Below are 21,921 nucleotides of genomic sequence, written 5' to 3' on the forward strand. Positions count from 1 at the left end.
TCAGTAACCGACTAAACATATGCTAACATTATACTGATGACTGATGAGTCTGTTGTGTCTTATATTCTCATTGCTACTTAAAATATTAAGTCTATTTCAACGTTTAGACTAATAATAAGCAAATTCGTTAAATTGATATCCCCGCCAAATATATTTTGATTATTGATGGGTGCAGAACTAACAGAAAAGTTTATTTGAAGGGTTGTACCCTTATCTCACTTATTTTATAGTAACAACATAAAAAAACAATTGGCAATAACTCTTATTTAAGAAAGTGTAGGGTTATAGATTTTGTGCATGACACCTCTCCTCATTGATATCTTAACGTCCATTAAATTTCATCTTTAAATCGTGTATAGTATCTGTGATATAGTCCTGTAAAGTAACATCAGACATGTACATATGTACTAGGGTTATGTTTCTTGTGCATGGCACTTATTCTCATTGACAATTATACACCCATGAAATTTCATGTTGAAATCTTGTATTTATAGTTTCTGAGATAAAGCCCTAAAAAGTTACATCATACAAAAACAACAAAGGGCAATAACTCTTATTTAAGAAAGTGAAGGGTTGTGGTTCTTATGCATGGTTCTATAAATGAGATATAGCCCTGAAAAGTTACATCATAAAATAACAATAACAAGAAAGGGCAATAACCGTTATGTAAGAAAGTATACGGTTATGGTTCTCGTGCATTGATAATTATACACCCATGAAGTTTCATGTTAAAATCTTGTATAGTATCTGAGATATAGCCCTAGTTACATCATAGAAAAACAACAAAGCGCAATAACTCTTATTTCAGAAAGCGACGGGTTATGGTTCTTGTACATGGCACCTCTCCTCAGCTATATTTATACACCCATAAAGTTTCATGTTGAATACTTATATTGAGTTTCTGAGATAGAGCACTGACAAGTTTGTGAGTGACTGCACTGACAGACAGACCAACGGTACGTTTAAGTATATTTAGCGTACCCGGGGTACATTAAAGTATACTTAAGAGTACACGGGGTACTTTAAAGCATTACCCGAGCTGAAGCGACAATTGCCAATCAAGCTTATTGACATATTAAATAAATGATGATAGTGGTAACTATGATTTTATGAAATATAATAAAATAGTTTTCCTGAATTGAGTGTACATGTGAATTAGCTAAAATAATGATAAAAACACCGATTGGGATTATATATTTCTGGAACTGAATTTGGTTCATAATAAGTTTTTAACTTTTTTAAGCTAAAATAATATATATATATTATATAATCTGAAAATATTTTCTTCAATCAATGTTATATCTTTGTATTAAAAAAGTGCAACACTCATGACTGTAAATTAGGCATTACCATATTTCTTTACAACGTAATGCATGTACATCATCGATATATATAACATTTAAAACGAAAATCGTTTTAAAATTCAAATGTTTGCATTGTGTTACAACTACTGTTTCGATATCTTTGTTGTGAATAATGTGTTAAGGTTCAACGTCCGAAAAAAAGATGTCCGAAAATAACTGCAAGCTGTAAAAACGCGAAATTAAGTTGAATTGAAACAACAATGCGTTAAATATTATTTTTCATCAATCTGACATTTAAAGTTTCGACCCCTTTGGTATCCCATAGAACTGTGTTTCAGGAGAGAAAAATTTGCAGTAGGCCCATTATTTAAAAAAAAACAACATAACTCAACAGCCAGCTGGGAGGGCCCGGGCCCCTGGGCCCACCCCCTGGGTACGGGCCTGTCGTATACCACTATAATTATACTCGTGTCATTACATCGTAACTGTCAACTTACAAAAAGCAAAAATGATGGTTACTTACATCTTACTTTAAGAGGTTCATCTACGTCGAACTGTACACGTCCAGTTATCGTGTCTCCCGGAAAATAAACCGTCTTTTGGTTGTCTATTAGAATCTGAAGGTTTCGCTTCGGCATTTCCTTCTTTTCTATCACAGTTCCACTAATGTCCAACTATCTATTAGATTACACCGAATGTGAGTATTTGACTTTTAACAATTAAACCGTTTTATTATATGCGCCATATCAAATGATCTCATTTTGAAATAGCTTGTACAAATAACCTATCGGCACGGATAAACCACCCGATCACTTCATGATTTACAAATAGTCTCCAATCGATAAACCGAAGCCGATCGATCGAAGTTAATACTCTTTTTATATACCAGTAGATCGGGTATACAAACACATTGATTTTCTCAATTGTCATTATACATGTATTTATAGCTCTAAGTTCAAAATGGTTCAGTGCGTTATTTTGACAGTGTTATATGAAGTCAATTAAACATGAAAAATATTTTAAATATTCTTGCAAGGTCACCTTTGAAATTAACAAAAGAAGTGTTAAGCTGTATTTTTTATTGTTTAATTTCAATCTCGTTTTTATTGTATCAGATATATATTTGTTCTTGGCTGTTTCATAAACATTTGTATTACAAATTACATGAACATTTTGCATAATTCTCTTAAACAGTGTTTATTAAAGGATTGTTCAGTACCGTCTAACAAAAAAGTAGTATTCTCCGCAAACAGGGGCAAGATATTTTACCATAGTATATTAGTATACCTGTTGTATTCTTGTTAGATCTGATTACAAGTGAAAACACTTAAGCGCAGAGAATAAACATACCAATAAGATAAGTAATCACACTGAGAAACAGCTGATTTGAAATCTTTATGTAAAATATGAAACCAACGACTGGACCGAACTTAAATAAGAAAAGAGCATTTTGTAAAAGTGAACCACGCAAATGCATGGCAATTGCATGGAACGACTTTTCGAAGTCTATTATGGGAAGTTAACACAGGATCTCATTTTTTTCAAAGTAGTGCATAATGACATACACTAACTTTGTATGCTCTCCTATAAAAAATGTAAATCTATTGCTGAGTACTCGAGAGATTATTTTATAAACAGTATTTAAAAGAGTAATTGGTCGCCGAATTTGTATAAAAAGCCTTGATTTATCCCCCTTTAGAAAACAGTTTATCATACATTAAGTCTGTGTTAAAGATACATTACATGAATTAAAAGCTTCATTTTAAGGATCCGACAACAAAAATGCCATTCATTTCAGAACAATAATATAAACCTGCATTAAAGCCAGACCTTCCTGGGAGTTTGTTATTTGACATATTTTGTTAAATGTATAAGATTCCTCTAAAGTTAGGTCAATTGCGAATACATACAGTTAATTTTGGACAATATATTCCTTTTACATTAAGATATTCACAGCTCCATTCATTGTGTGTTTGCTTATACAGGAGGTCATAATATAATGCTATTTAATAAAGTATTTATTTTTGGTAAATTATTTCGCGACCATCGTCATTTTTTAGGTTTTATATCGTTTATGATATTTATTTTTTGTTTGAGGCTGCACCAATATCTTGATGGCTTTTTACCTCGTGAAGTCCACTGAAATGATGATTTTACCATTCAGCATTCTATATGTGCGCTCTATATGGACCTTGCTCTGTGAAAAAGATTTCACATTTGCATATATGGATTTCAGCATATTAATCATTCTACAGCTGAAACATGAGTTCACAAGTTTAATCCATAGGGTATCATGAATGACAGTATCAAATGCTTTTTCATAGTCTACAAAAGCACAAAATAGTTTTAAATTAGTCGCTAAAACCTTCTGAATTATACTACGCAGCGTTAAAGAAAATATTTTAGCCATAATATAAACTAGAGTTATCACTCTATAATATGCCGGATAAGATTTATCGCCCTTTTTAAATAATGGGACAATGGACCATTTAGTCCAGGACTCAGGATATACGCTGATATCAAATAAATAATTGAATATTTTAACTAGGTATGGGGCAATAAATTCCTTACGATCAATAAACAAGTCCGCAACGTTACCGTCAATTTCAGCGCTTTTATTTCGGGACATCTAAGATATCGTCTTTATAATTTCATCGGTCGTAAATGGATCATCGAGAGAATCAATATTTATGCCGTCGGCTGAATCTGCATAATTACAATTTATACAAATATTTTGTTTGGCGTTGCCGAAAGTTAAAGTGATTAACAAAATCGTTTACATGTATATTTTTTATCGCCTTTGAATTTCTTTATGTATTTCCAAAATTTTCGAGAATAGGATCTACTCATATGTTTAAAACGACGTTAATGTAATTATATTTAGCTTTTCTATTACAAACACAGCATGACCGCCTAGCTTCTAAAAAAATTAAACGCGTTGTGTTATTTTGCTGAATGTACAATACTTGTTTCGATCTATAAAATAGGTAATTTGCTTTTTTTTACAGTCATCGTTAAACCAATGCGTCTTTTCGAATGTATTACATATTTATCTTTATTCATACTACAGCGTCGTTTGCTGTGGACACGAAATGTAGGTCAAAATTGTGAGACTCTTTTTGTAAAATGTTATATAAGGTATCATGACTATCACTCGCTGTGTTCCAATTGATACGATTACATGTATTATTTAAATAATTATGCATCTTTATTAAAGGATTGTTATTAAATGTATTAATATATTAATTATTATTAATATATATATATATATATATATATATATATATATATATATATATATATATATCAACATTTTAGAGAAAATAATTTAAGTTGTAAACTTTCAACGTTAAATTTACAATTAAACAATACATTTAACCAATCCGTAATTTTTTCAGTAATCCAACTTTAACTTATAAACGATTCTTATTTGTTATTCGATTTTTGTCGTTTATATAAAGAGAGATTAAATCAAATTTGATTTTCATGTCATACTTTGAGCATGTAACGAAAGAAAAAAATAGGTTTCTCTTATTGGCGGTTAAACAAAAATTGCACGTATTTGTTTTATATACAAGGTATTTAAAAAAAGAACGCTTTAAATCCTCATTTGTTGTTAAATCTAGTAATCGTAGACCGTTTGCGAAAATGAATTTGAATGGAAGAAAATTAGTTCGGTAAAAGTTCAAACGAACAGGAAATATCTTAATAATTAACCAAACTAATTAATGGTCACTTGCGGTCTAAGATTAGCTTTTATAAAATCACGTCTTTTCGCAAATCGACATTATGAATATCACCTCTGTATTTATCACGTGTTATTAAGCACATTAAGCAATAAATTTATAAATTGCATGACCTTGTTTGAATAAATGGATTTATGTTTATGTCGATGCTTCGTTTGTTTTAAACTATGCTATTTAAAAGCAGTTATGCTTTACAATAATACCGATGTAATGTCTGAATAAACCGATTGGTTTCGGGTCTTATTTTTCCAAACAGCGTGTTTTGTTCTTTTAGCGAAGTGTTTATGTATTGTGAAGAAAACACTATAATGGTCACAACATAAATGCATTGTCGTATTTATTTAGTCAATGTAATTTACAAATGTTACAATTCAACAGAAAAAATAATGTTTTGTTCTTACATCAAAATTATTGACTTTTGAGTTGGCAGCATATTTCTTCCCACGGAACAAAAGTAAACGAACGAGATAAGTATATTGGTTAAATAACAGCATTTGTAATGTGTATCGAATTGCTTATGTAAATATAGCACGGGACGTTTTGTTGAAGCGAATCAAACCGCTCTCTAAGGGTACATACGTGACTGAGGTCACATTACGAGTTTTAAAATATCACAATGGTGTTTATTTATCATTTGCAATACAACGCGTCCTGTATACAAAGATAAACCATCGGTCATTCTTTTATTATAATTAAATCATACATGTGATTCAAACCCATTGAATAATATATGTTTAAATGCAGTCCGGATTACCTAGTAGGCAGAGTAGGCAATTGCCTATGTACCCCGCAACTTTTAGGGGCCATATGAGACCGTGACGATTTTTGCTTACTCACGTATCCTTATCAAATGATTTTGCATAGCCATATATTTTATATCGATATTATATTCCGATTAAAGCCTGGACATTGACATAAGTTCGATTCAATGTTCATAACAATTTATTTCCATTGATTTAATATCAACACAACGTTTTCCAATTTTCGTAAAATATTATAAACTATAAGTTAAATGTAATGGCCTATTGGCCCCATGGCAATAAGTTGTGTGACCGTAATGTCCGGCCGTGTACGTGAATCTACTTACTACCCTCTATCAAAGAACAGTGTATTTATATAGATTGTAACACCCACTGCTTACGTGTCAATTTCCGATGGGATCTTGTGCAAAACCACATGCCCAAGACAAATAAGGATGGAAGTTCGCTGTTAACATTCAATCTGCCGGCTGCATAGCCAAGACATGTCTAATTAGCGAGCTAAGCAATGAGTAATTAACTTGGTGCGTTATTCTGGTCTATTTTGACGGTATTTATAAGATAAAATCTGTATTGGCCATTTGATATCGTTCTACAGCATGTATCAGGTAATTCATTGATTAGCTGGGCTCTTTGTATGTAAGATATTGCTTAAAGTGGGAATTTTTGCCAATTTCGTGACCCATTAATAACATTGAATTTCTGTTGTTTATAATTTTCCAATTTGTATAATATTTTGTATAAAAATATTTAATATAATATTTAACTTGTTCGCTGCTTATGAGCCACAGGGTGCTTAATCCGGCACTGTGTACATGATGTTATCATTTATAACGGTAGCATATTGGAATATCAAACATCTCATACGCAATTGCCTCTCATGTTAAGTTTTCTGAATAGATGAAGTGATAACTAAGATGCGATCAGTTTTTAGCGTGTTCCTTAGACCCTTGAGACGCTTGCAAGCGACCGACCACAATGGAGAACCTTTGTTGCTGCCCTACACGCCACCCGGCGTGAAAGGCAGTAAGTAAGTAAGTAAGTAAGTCCTTAGAAATATTAGTTGCTCCAAGTACCAACCTTCGCTTCCAACATCAAAACGTCTCATTGTTCATTCAAGTATGGTCGCTTAGACTCAAATCTGCAAATTCCACGGCTTCATGGTTGCCCGTGAGGAACGACATCTTTTAGTTGTATAGTAGTGTTAAGAACAGTGCTTTGCTTACACTCAATGTGATTGAAACAAAATACGAAAATATATCAGCTGCTAGCACTGTAGTATTAAGGTTTAAAGCTCGAAAATATATTGCTGGCAGCAGCAGTCTATACTTACTCTATACTATTATCTCGAAGGAAATCCTAATTTAGGACAGGTACGCCTAACTAATTGTGTTTTATTATGAAGGGTCATTAAAATGCGAAGCTTTGACAAGTTTAATTAGTTTTGCTTTGGACAATATGCTTGGGGAAAATGCAAATTCTTCAAAAATATGTTTCTAAATATTGTATTAAATGCTTCTACGATGACAAGCATCCGTTCACGTAAACGATTGAAACATTTCTCACTTGGCAAACGGGAATCCAATCAGATTTATAAATAAAGGAAGCCATAGAAAAGTATTTCACGTTAACATTGGCATACTACTACTGTATAATAGAACATGTTAATCAACTTTCTTTGTAAATAAATATAATAACAATACTGCTACAGATTCAAATCAGGGCAAGTCAAAACTTTCACGACAATTAACGCAAACGGCAATGGTGGTTTGGTTGAAGTTATGATATAAATAACATGTTTAACGTGTCATCTAAATGTTAATTGTAAAGATATAAGTATATGAACAGTCAATAGGTGCATATTTTTACTTCGTTTGTTTCGCGCAGAAGACACTATGCACTTTAGTTGACGATCCAGCCGTGACAGTTCACTACCAGTCTGCTTCTCTGTGGCATATCGAGCACGATGCTTGTTTTTCCGCATCAGTCTGGCATTTTACTGTGACGTTACTTGTCTCGCCAGTAATGTACTTAAACAACATCACAAGGAGGAAAAAATTAATGTAAAAATAACAATATAATTGTGTCTATAAATAACCATTATCGCACACAAAATACGGATATTTGTGAGATGATTCTTCAATACATCCAATCTTATATCGTCGCTGTCGTTCTCAAACCTCGTAGCTACAAAATTTTCAAAATGTTTTTTTTCGTCTTTTCCGAATATATTAAGTCTGGCGCGTGTTTTGTGCTATATCTCGTAGCTCTACGCCAATCAGAGCCCTTGAAAAAGCCACGTGACGAAATGTTGTAGAATGATTGTTGGCTTTTTTCCCGGCGAAAAGTCGTAGCGACGCCATTTCATTTGGACAAATTCGACAAAAACGTTTTTATAAAAAAAATTATTTGCAACTACGAGGTTTCCTATCAGGACGAATTGTCGTACCTCATAAAAATAAAAATGACAAAACTGTGGTGACAAAATATCGTAGCTACCATGTCTGACTGTCAGTATGACTTATCAGTATGGCATACGCGTCTACGGCTTATACCGTATTTTGCAGCTTCATTTGTTTGGTATTTTTACAGAATTTCAATTTCTAAAACATCGTTATAAAAAAATGAGACGGTTTTTTCTCTCCTGAAAAGTTGGCATTTTGTGGCTACGAGGTTTGAGAACGACAGCGACGATATATTGTACACACGATTCAAAATTACGTTGCTGAAAACAAAAAAATATAGCGTTATTTGGTCACCCGACGCATCGTAAATGTAAAACAGCAAACTTTGAAAATATGGAACTCATTTGTAAAATACGCTGAACAATCGGTTAAATTTGGATTCTTGAAACCGTTAGGCAAACAGTTCACTTAGAAGCGATAAATATCTGGCTTTCCGTATCCAATTGATACTTTTCACAATAGCTAACTATGCCTGTCACCATCCATCCTCATCATGGGGTGGTGATACAGACTCAGAACGGCAATGTCAACAGCCGCAGGGTAACACGCAAAAAATACATCTTTCAGTTCACAGGGTTGTTCGAAACGTATATGTCATTGAAACAAAATACAAAGAGCATCATTCCCAAATATTCTAGCGCACCGAGTTATCATGGGGTTAATATAAGGCTCACTTTTAAAAATAAAAATACAGATGGCTAGAAGATTCAAACAACATTGATAAAACGACAATTAAAATATATAAATATTTAAGGGCTTATTGTTTTATGGTTCGCGTAAAGTAGTAGATGTGCTATAAGCGTCTAAAACTGTACTGCTTCTTATATATATTTAACATTTATAAGTGGTTGGGTACGACAAAAAAATGGACACGAAAAAAAAATTGGGTACGAAAAAAAAATTGGGTACGAATAAAAATTTTTGTAAGAAAAAATTTGGGTACGAAAAAAAAAATGGGTACGAAACAATTTTGGGCAGGAAAAAAAGGGTACGAAATAAATTTGGGTACGAAAAAAATTGGGTACCGAAAAAATGTGTGTGAAAAACAAATTGGGTACGAAAAATTATGAAATTGGGGAACGGAAAAAATTTGGGTACGAAAAAAATATGGGTACAAAAAAAAATTGGGTATGGAAAAAAAATGGGTACGAAATATTTTGGGTACCAAAAAAAATTTGGGGTACGGGGAAGTAGTACCCGTGCGCCTCCCGATAAATTTGAAAGAGGGAATCAAACTGCCTTTACCTTTATCAATGGCCCTGGGGTGGGTAATGTGGACATGGATTGACGAGATTGATCGTGTTGTCATAAGAGATGTTCAGTATTAATTTGAAGTCAATTGGTGAATAAATGAAGAAGTTATGTTAAACAAAATTTTGGGTGCTCGTGGTCGGCCGCTATCTCCTCCTAGACTATTAGCACTAGTACAATGAAACGTACACACATGGTAGTATTAGCGTTTGTGCGACGGTGCGCTATTTGGAATTTTGATCTGTCCCCTTGGTCAAACGTAATTATCATGTGCGTCGCATGTTGTTAGTAAAAAGAGTGAAAATGTCCTCATTTTACCCCATTTCAACCCAATAACTTTTGACCCAGGGGTCAGATTAAAATACCAAATAGTGAACCGTCGCACAAAAATTCATAGTGGCCAGGACAAACGGACAGAACACGGAGATCAAAACAATATCCCCACGCTTTTAAACGCGTGGAAAGATATTTCTATTAACTAACTGTAAAATAATTGTGAAGGTTAGATGGTTTATACAGGACGCACATGTAGTTAAATTAGTCTATCCAATGAATGTATTGTCCTTTGTCCTAAACTGTTGAAACATGCATATTTTACAGTGGTTTAATATGTCACTAATATCATCGACAAGCTTTGGTTATTGAGCGATGATGTTTTGCGGCTATAAAAACGCAGATATGTATAAGCCCTGGACCAGATTTTGACCTTCATTCTATCGAAAATCAAATAGCATTGTGGTGTAATACTCGCCACACTGACAACAACTTCGAGAGGTTGAGTATCCAGCTGGCATTTTCAGGAAAGATTGTTTTCGTGAACATGTATTGTTTATCCTTAAATATATTTAAAATGTGTTTTTTTGCATTTCTTTATTTTTACTTTTTACCATTCTCAAAGGTATACATAAAACAATTGATCGATACAATGAGAAAAAATGTAAAGGTTGATGTTAAGCTACTTTTCATATAATTAAAATAAAAAGTAATGCAGAAATTCATTTAAAATAGTTGTATAATATAAAATAAATTAAACAAATGTTTTAGAAAAGCAAAGTTCTCCTTCACAAAATACCCTACACACTAATTATTTACACAACTCGTCCACTGAAGCGGACAACTGATATTTTCAATACTTTTAGTTTACATCGCATTAATTGCTAATACTTATACGTATAAAATTAAAGAAATAACGCACTCAACCAGTGCCAATACTATGTTAGCACTTGAGAAAATTGATTTCTTGTGGATAAGCATTACTGGTTTGAGAATAAACTTCCATCAATAACCAGTGCCAAAACTATGTTAGCACTTGAGAAAATTGATTTCTTGTGGATAAGCATTACTGGTTTGCGAATAAACTTCGATCAATAACCTTCGATTCAAAGAATGGGGATTATTTTTCAATGTAAAGCAATTTGGAGGTTTATACATGCGGGTCCGTTATTTGGACAATGTATTTAAAATGATTTCACTTGAGTTAGCGACACTTAACAACCTACGTTATAAAATACTAAATGAACACTTACATTAGGTGTGGTTGAATAGATCGTTGAACATTCACCCGATCCTGTTTTATTAGCTACTACTAGTAGAAACTTATTAGACTTTTTAGACTACTACTACTACTAATAAAAGATGCCTTTCCTACCGCGGTAAAATTTGAGTACTACTGCCAACACTAATAAAAGCACTCTGGATCCAACCGGCTTTTTATTGCATAAGGAGAATCCGGAGATGGACGAAGTGTTACGATTGTAATAAAAGATGCTGTCGCTAAACGGTGCTTGTTCATTTGGCGGACAATGGTGTGCCACGTGTGAGGAATTATGCCGTTATTGCATAGCTGATTGTATTTCCTGCCTTTAAAATGCTCGAACGAATATGAACTCTGGATGTTGGGTTTCAATAAATTATAGCAGATTACACGATTTAAGCACAATTTGATACCTATGACGAGAATTCAGTTTAGTGCTACTTTTAAAATAACTATATAAAATAAAAGTTTCCGGTTATGTAGTATTAAAAATAAATATTTTCGAGATATCGCTGTTCTTTTTTACACATGATATTATTTTTAATTAAATTTGCCTGCGCAGTGATAAGCATTTAAAAGCTATTGGAGTGGTTCGATTGCGCTTCAGCTTTACGTCAAGTCTTATCTGGCCGCAAATTATACCTTTCTGAAAGGCGCTTATACAGTCAATCGTCTGATAATGCTGACGTACCGGTGTCGCGTGAGAATTGCAAGACCGTGAGGCAGTTAAGATATACAGTGTAAGCTACCTTACATGTAAGATACAATTGCTCATCTCTATGCGCTCAATTGTAGTTTGAGTTTGAGTCCAGCAACAAACTCTTAGAAGGAAGACGGAGACCGTTTAACGTTTTACATAATGATCTTTATTCAGACAAGCATTAAATATTATATAATACAATAATATCTCTAGACTGTTAGAGTTGACTTAAAAAGGATGGACGTTTGGTGAACAGTTGCTCTGCTTTAAGGTTGTCAATATCATAAATAGTACTGATATTTTATGAAATACTAAAAACGCTCGTTTAACTTAAATACCAGTAGTTAATGTGCAAACAAATTCTGATTATTACTTCTAATTCGTGAAATGAAAATGTTTTATGAAGTATTACTGTTTGTTTCTTACTTTTTGGAAGGGTTTTCAATTGATCGAACAGTGATGTTTGTTGTTAGCAACTGTTGCCAAAACTGTGCGGAGAACCTCCTTTTATACCCTTCGGATGCTGCAGATTTGGCTGCAGCCAAAGATTCAGCTGCAGCCAATCACAATCCTGCAGCATCCTGCACCATGTATGGAAGTAATGCAGTTACATGTAAACAAGAATATACTTCTAATTATAATAAAACGACAATCATCATAAATATCACATCTTAATCAAAGAAGGCAATAAGTTTGATGACTTGAAACAATAGACACTTTTAAATATGCATGTATAACAATACAATATTAAATGCTGCAGCATGAAAACTTAAGAAATTCTTACGCATTCAGCGTCTCAAATAGTTCCCTGCAAACTATTATGTTTTAACACTTAATATAAATGAAGAGTTTACAAGTTATAATAAATATCATCTTTTTATACAAATAGAGGAGTGAATATTATAATTTTACAGCCTATTTTAAAGTCAAATGCATGCAATAACACTCCACCATACTCCTACGTATGACGTCATCAATATACTATTGCTGCAACGATTTTGACAGTGCAGGAATTTCGAATATGTTGGATTATTCTCACAACAAACAACATATAATGGACTAAACACAAGGTAAATACAAATATATAAATATATTAGATCTTGGAGAACATTAACTTGCTAAATGCAGTGCATTGTATAGACAAAATGTGAACAACAAAAATAATGTGCACCGATATTCGGATGAGGAATGAATTCGGATGATATTTACATGTTATACATGAAATATACATTACAACAGGAAGACAACAGGTTTTGCGCATGCGCAGTATGATATAAACATGTTCGTGAGGAATGCAAGACCGTATCCTTGTATTATATCAACGATTCTTACCCTATTTTATGATTATTGCAAATGGTGAATAATTTAGATGCGGAAAGTACACTCAAAACCCCCGAACAAGATCGTCACGATTTGTACTCGTTAGTTTTCTTATTGCGTGAACACAAAAAATAACATTGTTATTATAATGTAAGCAGATTGATTCGGCCCCAAGCTATTTCGGTTATTTAGTTGGGTATATAATCTGGGTCATTTATTATTAAAGCTTATTATAACTACCAAGTTTTAGTTTCAAATAGTCGTTGTGATGCGTCGTTTTACTTGGTATTCCAAGATGTTCACATGCAGGCGTGTTGTTTATTTTGCAAATGTTCAGACAGAATTTGTTAAAAAATGTCAACATTAACTACTAGGATTGCTTAAAAACATACATATTTTTTTTAAAAATTGAAAATCAATGTGAGACAGACTCCCAGTATAGGCGCAGTGTGTCAATGCCCTAGAGAAGCTTTGCAATTAAAGTGAAGAAAAAGAAAGATTCAAATATTTTAAGCATAGGCAGACATATGACCATGGGAATAATATTGTACTGTAACACACTGACAATTTTTATTATGTCATCCAGTGTGGTCAGTTTCTGATATTAGAGCGAGCCAGAAAACTGGGCCTACCCAAACTAAGTTGTTGCTGGCATTTTGTATATTACGTATTTTTCAGTGAAAAAATCATAACTAATTTAAATATAAATGTATTTTAGAAATTTAAAACAAATTATGCAGCAGTAAAGGACTAGGTATATGTAAATCTCTACAAAAGATGACAACGTATTGCACAATCATTCTAAAAATGAATTGACTAATTAAAACCTTATATTAGTTGTTTGTGGCAGTTGTTTGTTTTTGTTGTTTTTTAATAATGTTTATACAAGGAATGGTTGAAAGTATGTCAACATTCTTCCATCAGGGATAAAACTTTCGTATAACTGATAATAATAATTATTATTATAAATGATTGTTAGTATGGTTATGATATTATGTATAAGCCATAATCTGTATTGTCAGTATCTTTGATAAAATTGTTATTCTAGTGTTATTATTAATGAGAGTGAATCAATCTCAATGCAGAGTTGTTCCTTGCTCTCACATACTCCTCTGCAACGGGCTCAGCATCTATTAGAACAAGAACCGTGTTTAAACCGAACAAACATATTCAAAGTATATTTAATTGCACATTGAGGATAGAAAACATTTTACAATGAAATACCACCACCCATGATTATAGGGAAACTTTGACCCCTTCATTTATGTCCAATCATTATCTGATCTACATGTAACAGGAAATTCCTCCCCTGAATTATTTATTATGTTGTACTTGTATTGAACAGGTTTGATACTAGCCAATGTATACAATGTATCTTTATTCAGAATTGTTCTCAGACAGAGATATTAAAGCAATTTATTTTCTTATAAGATTCATATTATTATATTGGGGTTTTAGTTAATAATATTGATAGTTTTAGTATATTGATATTTCATTTTTTGTATTCAAACACAAATGACTTAATTTTTAATAATGGAAAATATATGAACCATGCAAAATCATACAAAAATGAACCTAAGCTGTAATGTGTTGCAGATTCACAGAGGCGTGTAATGTGATGTTGTTATGTTGTGTAAGATAGATCCTGTAAAAATATTCTTCATGGAATTTGTAAATAATACCACAGATAAAATATTGTTGAAGGTAAATAGTCTGCAAGTTGCTCATTTTCCTCTAACATGCCCTTGTATTTCAAGGAAGAATACTTTCCAGGCCAGAGGAAAGATGTTTGGGTTCATATCCCAACAGGGGCTTCAGAGGACATGCATTTTGGGACAAATAATTTTATTTGCTTAACTTTATCCTTAAACTCAACCAAAGCATCATGCAAATGCATTGGCAATAATCTTTGATAATGCATAAATGAAAAGACATAAAACTTATGAATTGAAATCATTTTAGCTCCACTATTATATATGAAATATATATAGTGGAGCTATCCTACTCACCCCAGTGTCGGCGTTAGCATAAGCGATAGCGTGCAAATGTTAAAGTTTGCGTACCACCCCAATTATTTCCCATGTCCCTTTACATACTGCTTTAATATTTTGCATACTTCTTGACCAACATGACCCCAACCTATAAACAAGAGCAGAACACTGTATCAAGCATTTTGTAAGAATTATGGTCCTTTTTCACTTATAATATGCATATTATTTATAAATCTATGTAAAAGTTTGCGTACCACCTCAATATTTTTCTATGTCCCTTGACATATTGCTTTAACATTTTGCATACTTCTTTACCAACATGATCTCAATCTATAAACAAGAGTAGACAACTCTATCAAGCATTTTGACAGAATTATGGCCCCTTTATACTTAAATAATTGAACATTTGGTTAAGATTTGTGTTTTGGTCCATTTTACTCCTAAAGTAGCATAGCTATTGCTTTCAAAATTTGAAAACTCGCTAACTATCATAAGGGGACTGTACAGGGCAAGTTGCATAACTCTGGTTGGCTTTTTAATGGAATTATTGCCCTTTTTTGTCTTAGTAACTTTGAATATTTTGTTAAATTTTGTGTTTAGATCCACTTTACTTCTAAAGTATCAAGGCTATTGCTTTCAAACTTCCAATCCTTTCTTACTATCATGATGGAACTGTACCTGGTAATGAGACCTTGACTTTTGAATGACCTTGACTCTCAAGGTCAAATTAATAAATTTGCTTATATTGCCTTAACTTCTTTATCTATGATCAAGGTACCTGTAGCAGACCTGAGCCCCCCCCCCCCCCTGGACGCTTGGACCAATTGATGTTGACCTATCACTCTCTAATAAAATAACGAAAACTGACTTGCCACAACTCATCAAGTCAGAAGCTCTCTCCCTTATAGATAATTTGTATGCTGAGCATCTAAAAATCTACACTGACGGCTCCAAATGCCCTAACTCTGGTTTGGTAGCCAACTCTTTTGTAATTCCCTAAAAAAATATTACCAAAACGCACAGGCTCAGCAACAATCTCTCTATTTTTACAGCAGAACGTTTGGCAATTTTTAAATACTCTTTGTGCTGATTATTGGTCAATAAACCTACTAAAACTGCTATTTTATCAGACTCAATGTCATCTCTTGAGTCTATAAAAAAAACAGAAAAAGCAGATCTAGGTCTGACATTTAAGCTAACATTTTGGAACTTCATCAACAGTGCCAAGATAAATCTTTAAAGGTCACATAAGTATGGTGTCCAGCACATGTCAACATCAGCGGGAATGAGCAGGCCGACAGGGGGAAAAAGGAGGGCCTCTTGAGGGGGGCCGTAGATGCTGGGGAACTCCTGGCACCTACTGAGATCTACTCCCTGACAAAGGAATTTGTAGTGGGTGAGTGGAATCTCCGGACCGACAAATTGTCTTCCCGTCGACATACTTTTACCAGAACCGCGAAAACCCTCAGGCCGCCTGACAGATACTCAGCAAGGTATGTCCTCGGTATAGACCCCGATTGTTCTAGGTGCCAGGAACTGCGCCCCACATGCTGCTGCACTGTCCTAACCACAAGGCGCAGAGCGACCACCTCGAAGCTGCATTGCACTCCCATGGACTAGTTTTAAACCTTTCCAACGTGCTAGACCCCAAGGGAGCAGCTAGGGGCCCGGTCTTCTCTGCCCTCGCCAAATACCTTCTGGATTGTCAGATAACTGACAAAATCTAGGTCATTGGGGGAGGGAGAGCAGCCAACACCCACCCAATTATTCAGTCTTGTGACTGTTTGTCCTTTAAACTGTGTAATCTTTGCACAAAACTGACGTAATCTAGTAATTGTGTTGGATTTGTGTCTCCTTTACACAACTTTTATTTTAGCTTTTATGGGTTTATTGTTCTACCCCGCCCTTTCTAAATCAGGCCAATGGTATTGACCTGGTCTTCTTTATTTTAATACATTTTTTATGAGAGTATGACGTTAGTCCACCATTTACATTTTCAGTATCTTAATATAATCATATTTTATGGCATTTCTTATTACAAGAAAGGACGAGGCTGTCCAGTAACCTGGGATTGTTGGCTGCATTGCACTCCGTCTCTTCCCCTTTGACACCCCACCCTTTCCCCTTCAAACTCGAAGAGCCATGTCGGACTGGAGTGCACGGTGCAGGGCCTTATACCATGAAAAACCCTTATTTAGCCCTATTCAGGGTAATACCAATCCCTTGGTATTATTGTCGATTTTGATGATATTGCTAATTTTCGATCATAGCAAATTATGTACCTTGTAGTACATTAAATCTTGTTATAACTGCTAATTTGTGTAGCAAATTTCCTTATTTTTGTGTAAAACTGCTATCTTATATAGCAAATTGCCTTAATTTTTTCTCAATACTGCTATTTCTACACCATAGCAAACTTTTTACTCTGTATTACACTATTTCATGTTAAAATTGCTATTTTATATAGCAAATTTCCTTAATTTTATGTTAAATTGCTATTTTATATAGCAAAGTGCCTCGGTTTTTCTGTTTAATTGCCATTTTACATACCATACAAGGTACTTTAGTACTATTTCCTCCATTGTTTTCACCAATATACAAATAATATTGATTGGATTAGAGCTTTTTGGGTTTGTTTTACTGCATCTAGGCAATATTTGGTCTTTTTACCATTTTACATCATACCTTTTTCCAATTTTCCTTCAATTGCATACAAACTATTTTTCATTTACCGTGCACTCCCTCTGGTCCTGGGGAAACAACCTTTGTAGACTCCATCCCCACAATTACCTCCCTTAGTTCAACTAAGTGACATCACCCCTGCTGGCTTTTCTCCCCCACTCACACCGGCCTACACTCCCAAAATCTCTTCTTCTTTCAACCCTCCAGGGTGGCAACTTGTAATTTAAATATATAAACGCATACAGTACTGTACATATTGTAAATAATGTACTTTTTGTACAAATTTAGTTGTTTTGTCACATTTTTACCTGTAAAGCACATTGTTTTACCCTTTATTTTTATGTGGCCCTATAAAGGTGACCGTTTGGAGACATGTAAGTCATTACCCTTAACATATAAGGGTTTTTTACTAATCTCACTTTTAAATATTGTTTTAACGCCACTCTGGGGGGGGGGGACTTCTCTTCTCCATAGACCAATCCTCTTTAAGTTCCATACAGACAGGGTCTTACGTTGGAGCATTACGGCTATATTCCCTGTTTGCAAGTGTTTAACATTGAGCCACATACATTTATAATTTATACACATTACAATTTTTAATAACTCAATACTCAATTGCAACATTAATATAGATTTAAGAGTTATACTCCCTATATGTTATTATATATTATCTTTTTCCTTTTTTCCATATAATTGCATGTCTACATGCAAATTCACTTTACATTTGAGAGCTATTAAATCAGGCTCTAGCATTCCTACTAATTAATGTTCGTAGATAAGCATATTTTCCCATCGATTAGATCTTGTTGTATGACATTTCGTTTAAACATTAAATATACACCTAATTCTGGTACTTTACTATGTATGTAAATATATAGAGGCAATGTTAAACCACTTTGTGATCTGGACAATCCTTAAATATTTAAAAAAAAATTCAAACATATTGCACATCTGTGTATTCCTTTACTTTTCTATAGGCATTATACTAAAAATAATCCTACTTGGATTTTAACATTTAAAACACAGATCACAAAGTTTAAACACTCCAACAAAGCATTGCAGTAAATACTTAACAATGGGTCTAGTAATGATGATACCGCATATAATAGTATGTGTTTTTACCATGAATTCTTATAAAAAATTGGGCTATTCTCCTCCTTCTCTCTCTTTTCAATACAAACAACATACATATAATAATGATAATAATAACAATAGTAACAATAATAATAATAATAATATTAATATTAATATAACTTCATCATAATAGTTTAAATAACATATACCAATTATATTAAATTCAAACAGATTCAAGTAGTAATATTCCTTCTTGTTTCATATGCTTTGTTTACATTCCAAAAATGCAAAAGGGCAGACGTCCGTGCAAGAGCAGACGCCATTTCAAGGTCGTTCTTTGTGCGAAATTTTTATCCCAAAACGGATTGACCTACTTGCTTTTGCGCGGACGTGACAGAGATAACCAATCAGAGCTATGCTTTTAAAGTCAACCAATAAAAACACGGCTTTCTTACAGCATTAGGCTAGACATTGATTATTAATTTTATTAAGTTCTGCGTTTTTAACGCTTCTTGAATAAGTATAGATATTTTTAAACCAATAGATTTTTATTAAGGCACCGCACCAACACTGCAATGTTTTCTATTTATATCAATGGTACAGCCCAGTAAAATCGTGCTGTCCATTTTATGGCTGTTTTTGACCTTTTTATCCAGAGTTTTATGTTAAGCAGTGTGCTCGGGCAATGGTTTATTAACCGAAGTCCCGAGGGTAAATAACCCCATTAGTCAGTCATTTATGATCACATTTGATTCATACTTTGACTCAAAACAATGACCACACACCCACATTATACCCCCTCTTCATGATGGCTTACGTTATTCTGTCAAGCACTCAAGTAGTCCAGCGGTTGTCCTCTGACAGCTTGTGTTCTTTTTTTTTGTTACTCCAACTATCACGCAACATTTTAATGCAAATGAATAACATTTTTGGTTTCAATAGTCCTAATACAATATAATATATAATGCAAAAATGAGAGAACAGAATAAACTAATTATATTAGGTAACAATCTCACAATTTAAATAAATTAATAATAGGTTTGCCATCCATATAGAAGAAAGAAAAGTAAAGAAATTGTGAAAAAAACACACTAAAATGTATGTGTGTGGTACAATCTATGTATTGAAAAGAAAATATATAAGACTTCAACATATAAATAACTGTATGTATTAACATATGAATTTAAAAAAAGGAATTAAAATACTTACTTAAAAAATTGTTATAAACGTTTTAAATCACCTAGGGGCTAATGTCCTAGCGTGCACTTTTTTGAAGGTGCTAATGTTCTAGGGGCTAACGTCCCAGAGGGCTAATGTCTGTACCCTATTAATAATATATTAATTACTGGTGACAGTCATGTATTTATATACATATAATTAACAAAAACCTGTCAAATGTTACACTATCACTCATACAACCATTGAACCATTTTATCCATGAACAATTGTGAACTTAAGCTTTGAAATTGTGAAAAAAAGAACAAGTAGTATAATGCATAGGGAACTACAGTAAATGCAATGCTGAAAGAAATTAAGTATATTATTTGGTTCATCTTCAGTCCATTTCCAAAATAAAATATAATATAATAATAACTGTCAGTCATGTATCATTTATGGTTATAATACCTATGTTATTTATATATTCATAAAAGAATTACATTTTCTTGCTAATAAACTTAATACATGCTCTAACTCGCCTACACAAATGACACAATAAACAAATATTTGGATTGATTTTGAAAGATTCTTAGTGCTCATAGGTAATATGGATGTAATATGATAATAATTGTTATCATTATTTTGTGTTTATTGTTTTTTTTTAAACAAACAGCTATGCAAACAATTAAAATCCTAACAATTAAAAAGACTAACAAGTATAGATCTGGTACAGTGGACAGGAAATGGACCTAGTCATAGGGGTACAATTATCAAGTGATGAGCTCGTTATCATAGACTCTGAGAAGATGCTATAAAAACATGGGACCTGTCATAAAAAGCTAAGATGACCTTTCTGCCATAAAGTTGGGGGTCATAAAGTGTCTTCTAAGAAAAATAACAATACTAAACCCACTTTTAAATATTGTTTTAACGCCACTCTGGGGGGACCTCTCTTCGTCATAGCCCAATCTTCCTTAAGTTCCATACAGAGAGGGTCTTACGTTGGAGCATTACGGCTATATTCCCTGTCTGCAAGTGTTCAACATTGAGCCACATACATAAACTTCGCGGGAGAAACGTGTCTGTGTTATTTTAATTATAGAATACAAATAATTATGGGATAATAAGTGATCAGCCTAAATTAACTAAACATCATGCCAATGATCCGGAAGCGAAAGCTTCATTCTATTAAAACTGTGTACAAGGGGAAAAGCCGGCGAACAGTAGGCCTACATGTCACCCAGAAGTGGGGCAGTAGGCAAAAGCTTGGAACGCAATCACAAGAACTTGCAGAAGTTCAGATTGAGAATGAGAAACCAGAAACAAACTTAATTGCTAACTGTGCTACAAATAGCATGTATCAGACGTAGATACTTCGGTTACATTTGGTAAGTAAACAACAACCTAATTGGTGCATTGATTGAGATTAATTCCGGTTTACGGAGGTTTCGTCACACTGCAGTTTCGTCACACTGAATTTACTGTAGAAAACGGGTAGAGGGTTCGTCACAATGGTAATATATAGGTGTGAATAATACCGGGAAACTTTAGCACCTTTGATTGACACCTTTCTTCCGTTATCAATCAACATGTTTTTATTCTTTTCTGTTAAATTCGATAAATTGAAGTATTTAGTTAGTATACACATGCAATTAAATGACATAATACAATGTTGATTATGATCCACAAAAACCATTTATTCAAATACAACACAATGTTACACAATACATTAACATAATGCCTGCGATGTTGCTGCATCGCCTCAGAAGTTGAGTGGTGGTGATATCATCGCCCTCATATTTGTCCCAGGTGTCGAATAGTTTTCCATGGACGTCCTTGTATTTCCTTCTATGGACACGGGCAAGCGCGTGCTCCGACACTAGTCGAATCGTCAGGTCCACTGTCGCCGCCTCACGTCGTAGAAGGGGGACGAGCATG

General features: G+C 33.6%; 1 protein-coding gene across 1 annotated transcript in view; it reads right to left on the reverse strand.

Annotated features, from left to right (window-relative positions):
- LOC127879089 (arrestin domain-containing protein 3-like) overlaps window positions 1–2,117 on the reverse strand; it is a 28,795-nt gene extending 26,678 nt beyond the window's left edge. Inside the window, exon 1 of the mRNA XM_052425698.1 lies at window positions 1,828–2,117. Within this exon, the coding sequence (XP_052281658.1) occupies window positions 1,828–1,942 (115 nt within the window). The 5' untranslated portion in view covers window positions 1,943–2,117. The remainder of the gene's footprint in view (window positions 1–1,827) is intronic.
- Between the last annotated feature and the right edge of the window lie 19,804 nt (window positions 2,118–21,921).

Source organism: Dreissena polymorpha, chromosome 4 (assembly GCF_020536995.1).
Source record: "Dreissena polymorpha isolate Duluth1 chromosome 4, UMN_Dpol_1.0, whole genome shotgun sequence".
Taxonomy (NCBI): domain Eukaryota; kingdom Metazoa; phylum Mollusca; class Bivalvia; order Myida; family Dreissenidae; genus Dreissena; species Dreissena polymorpha.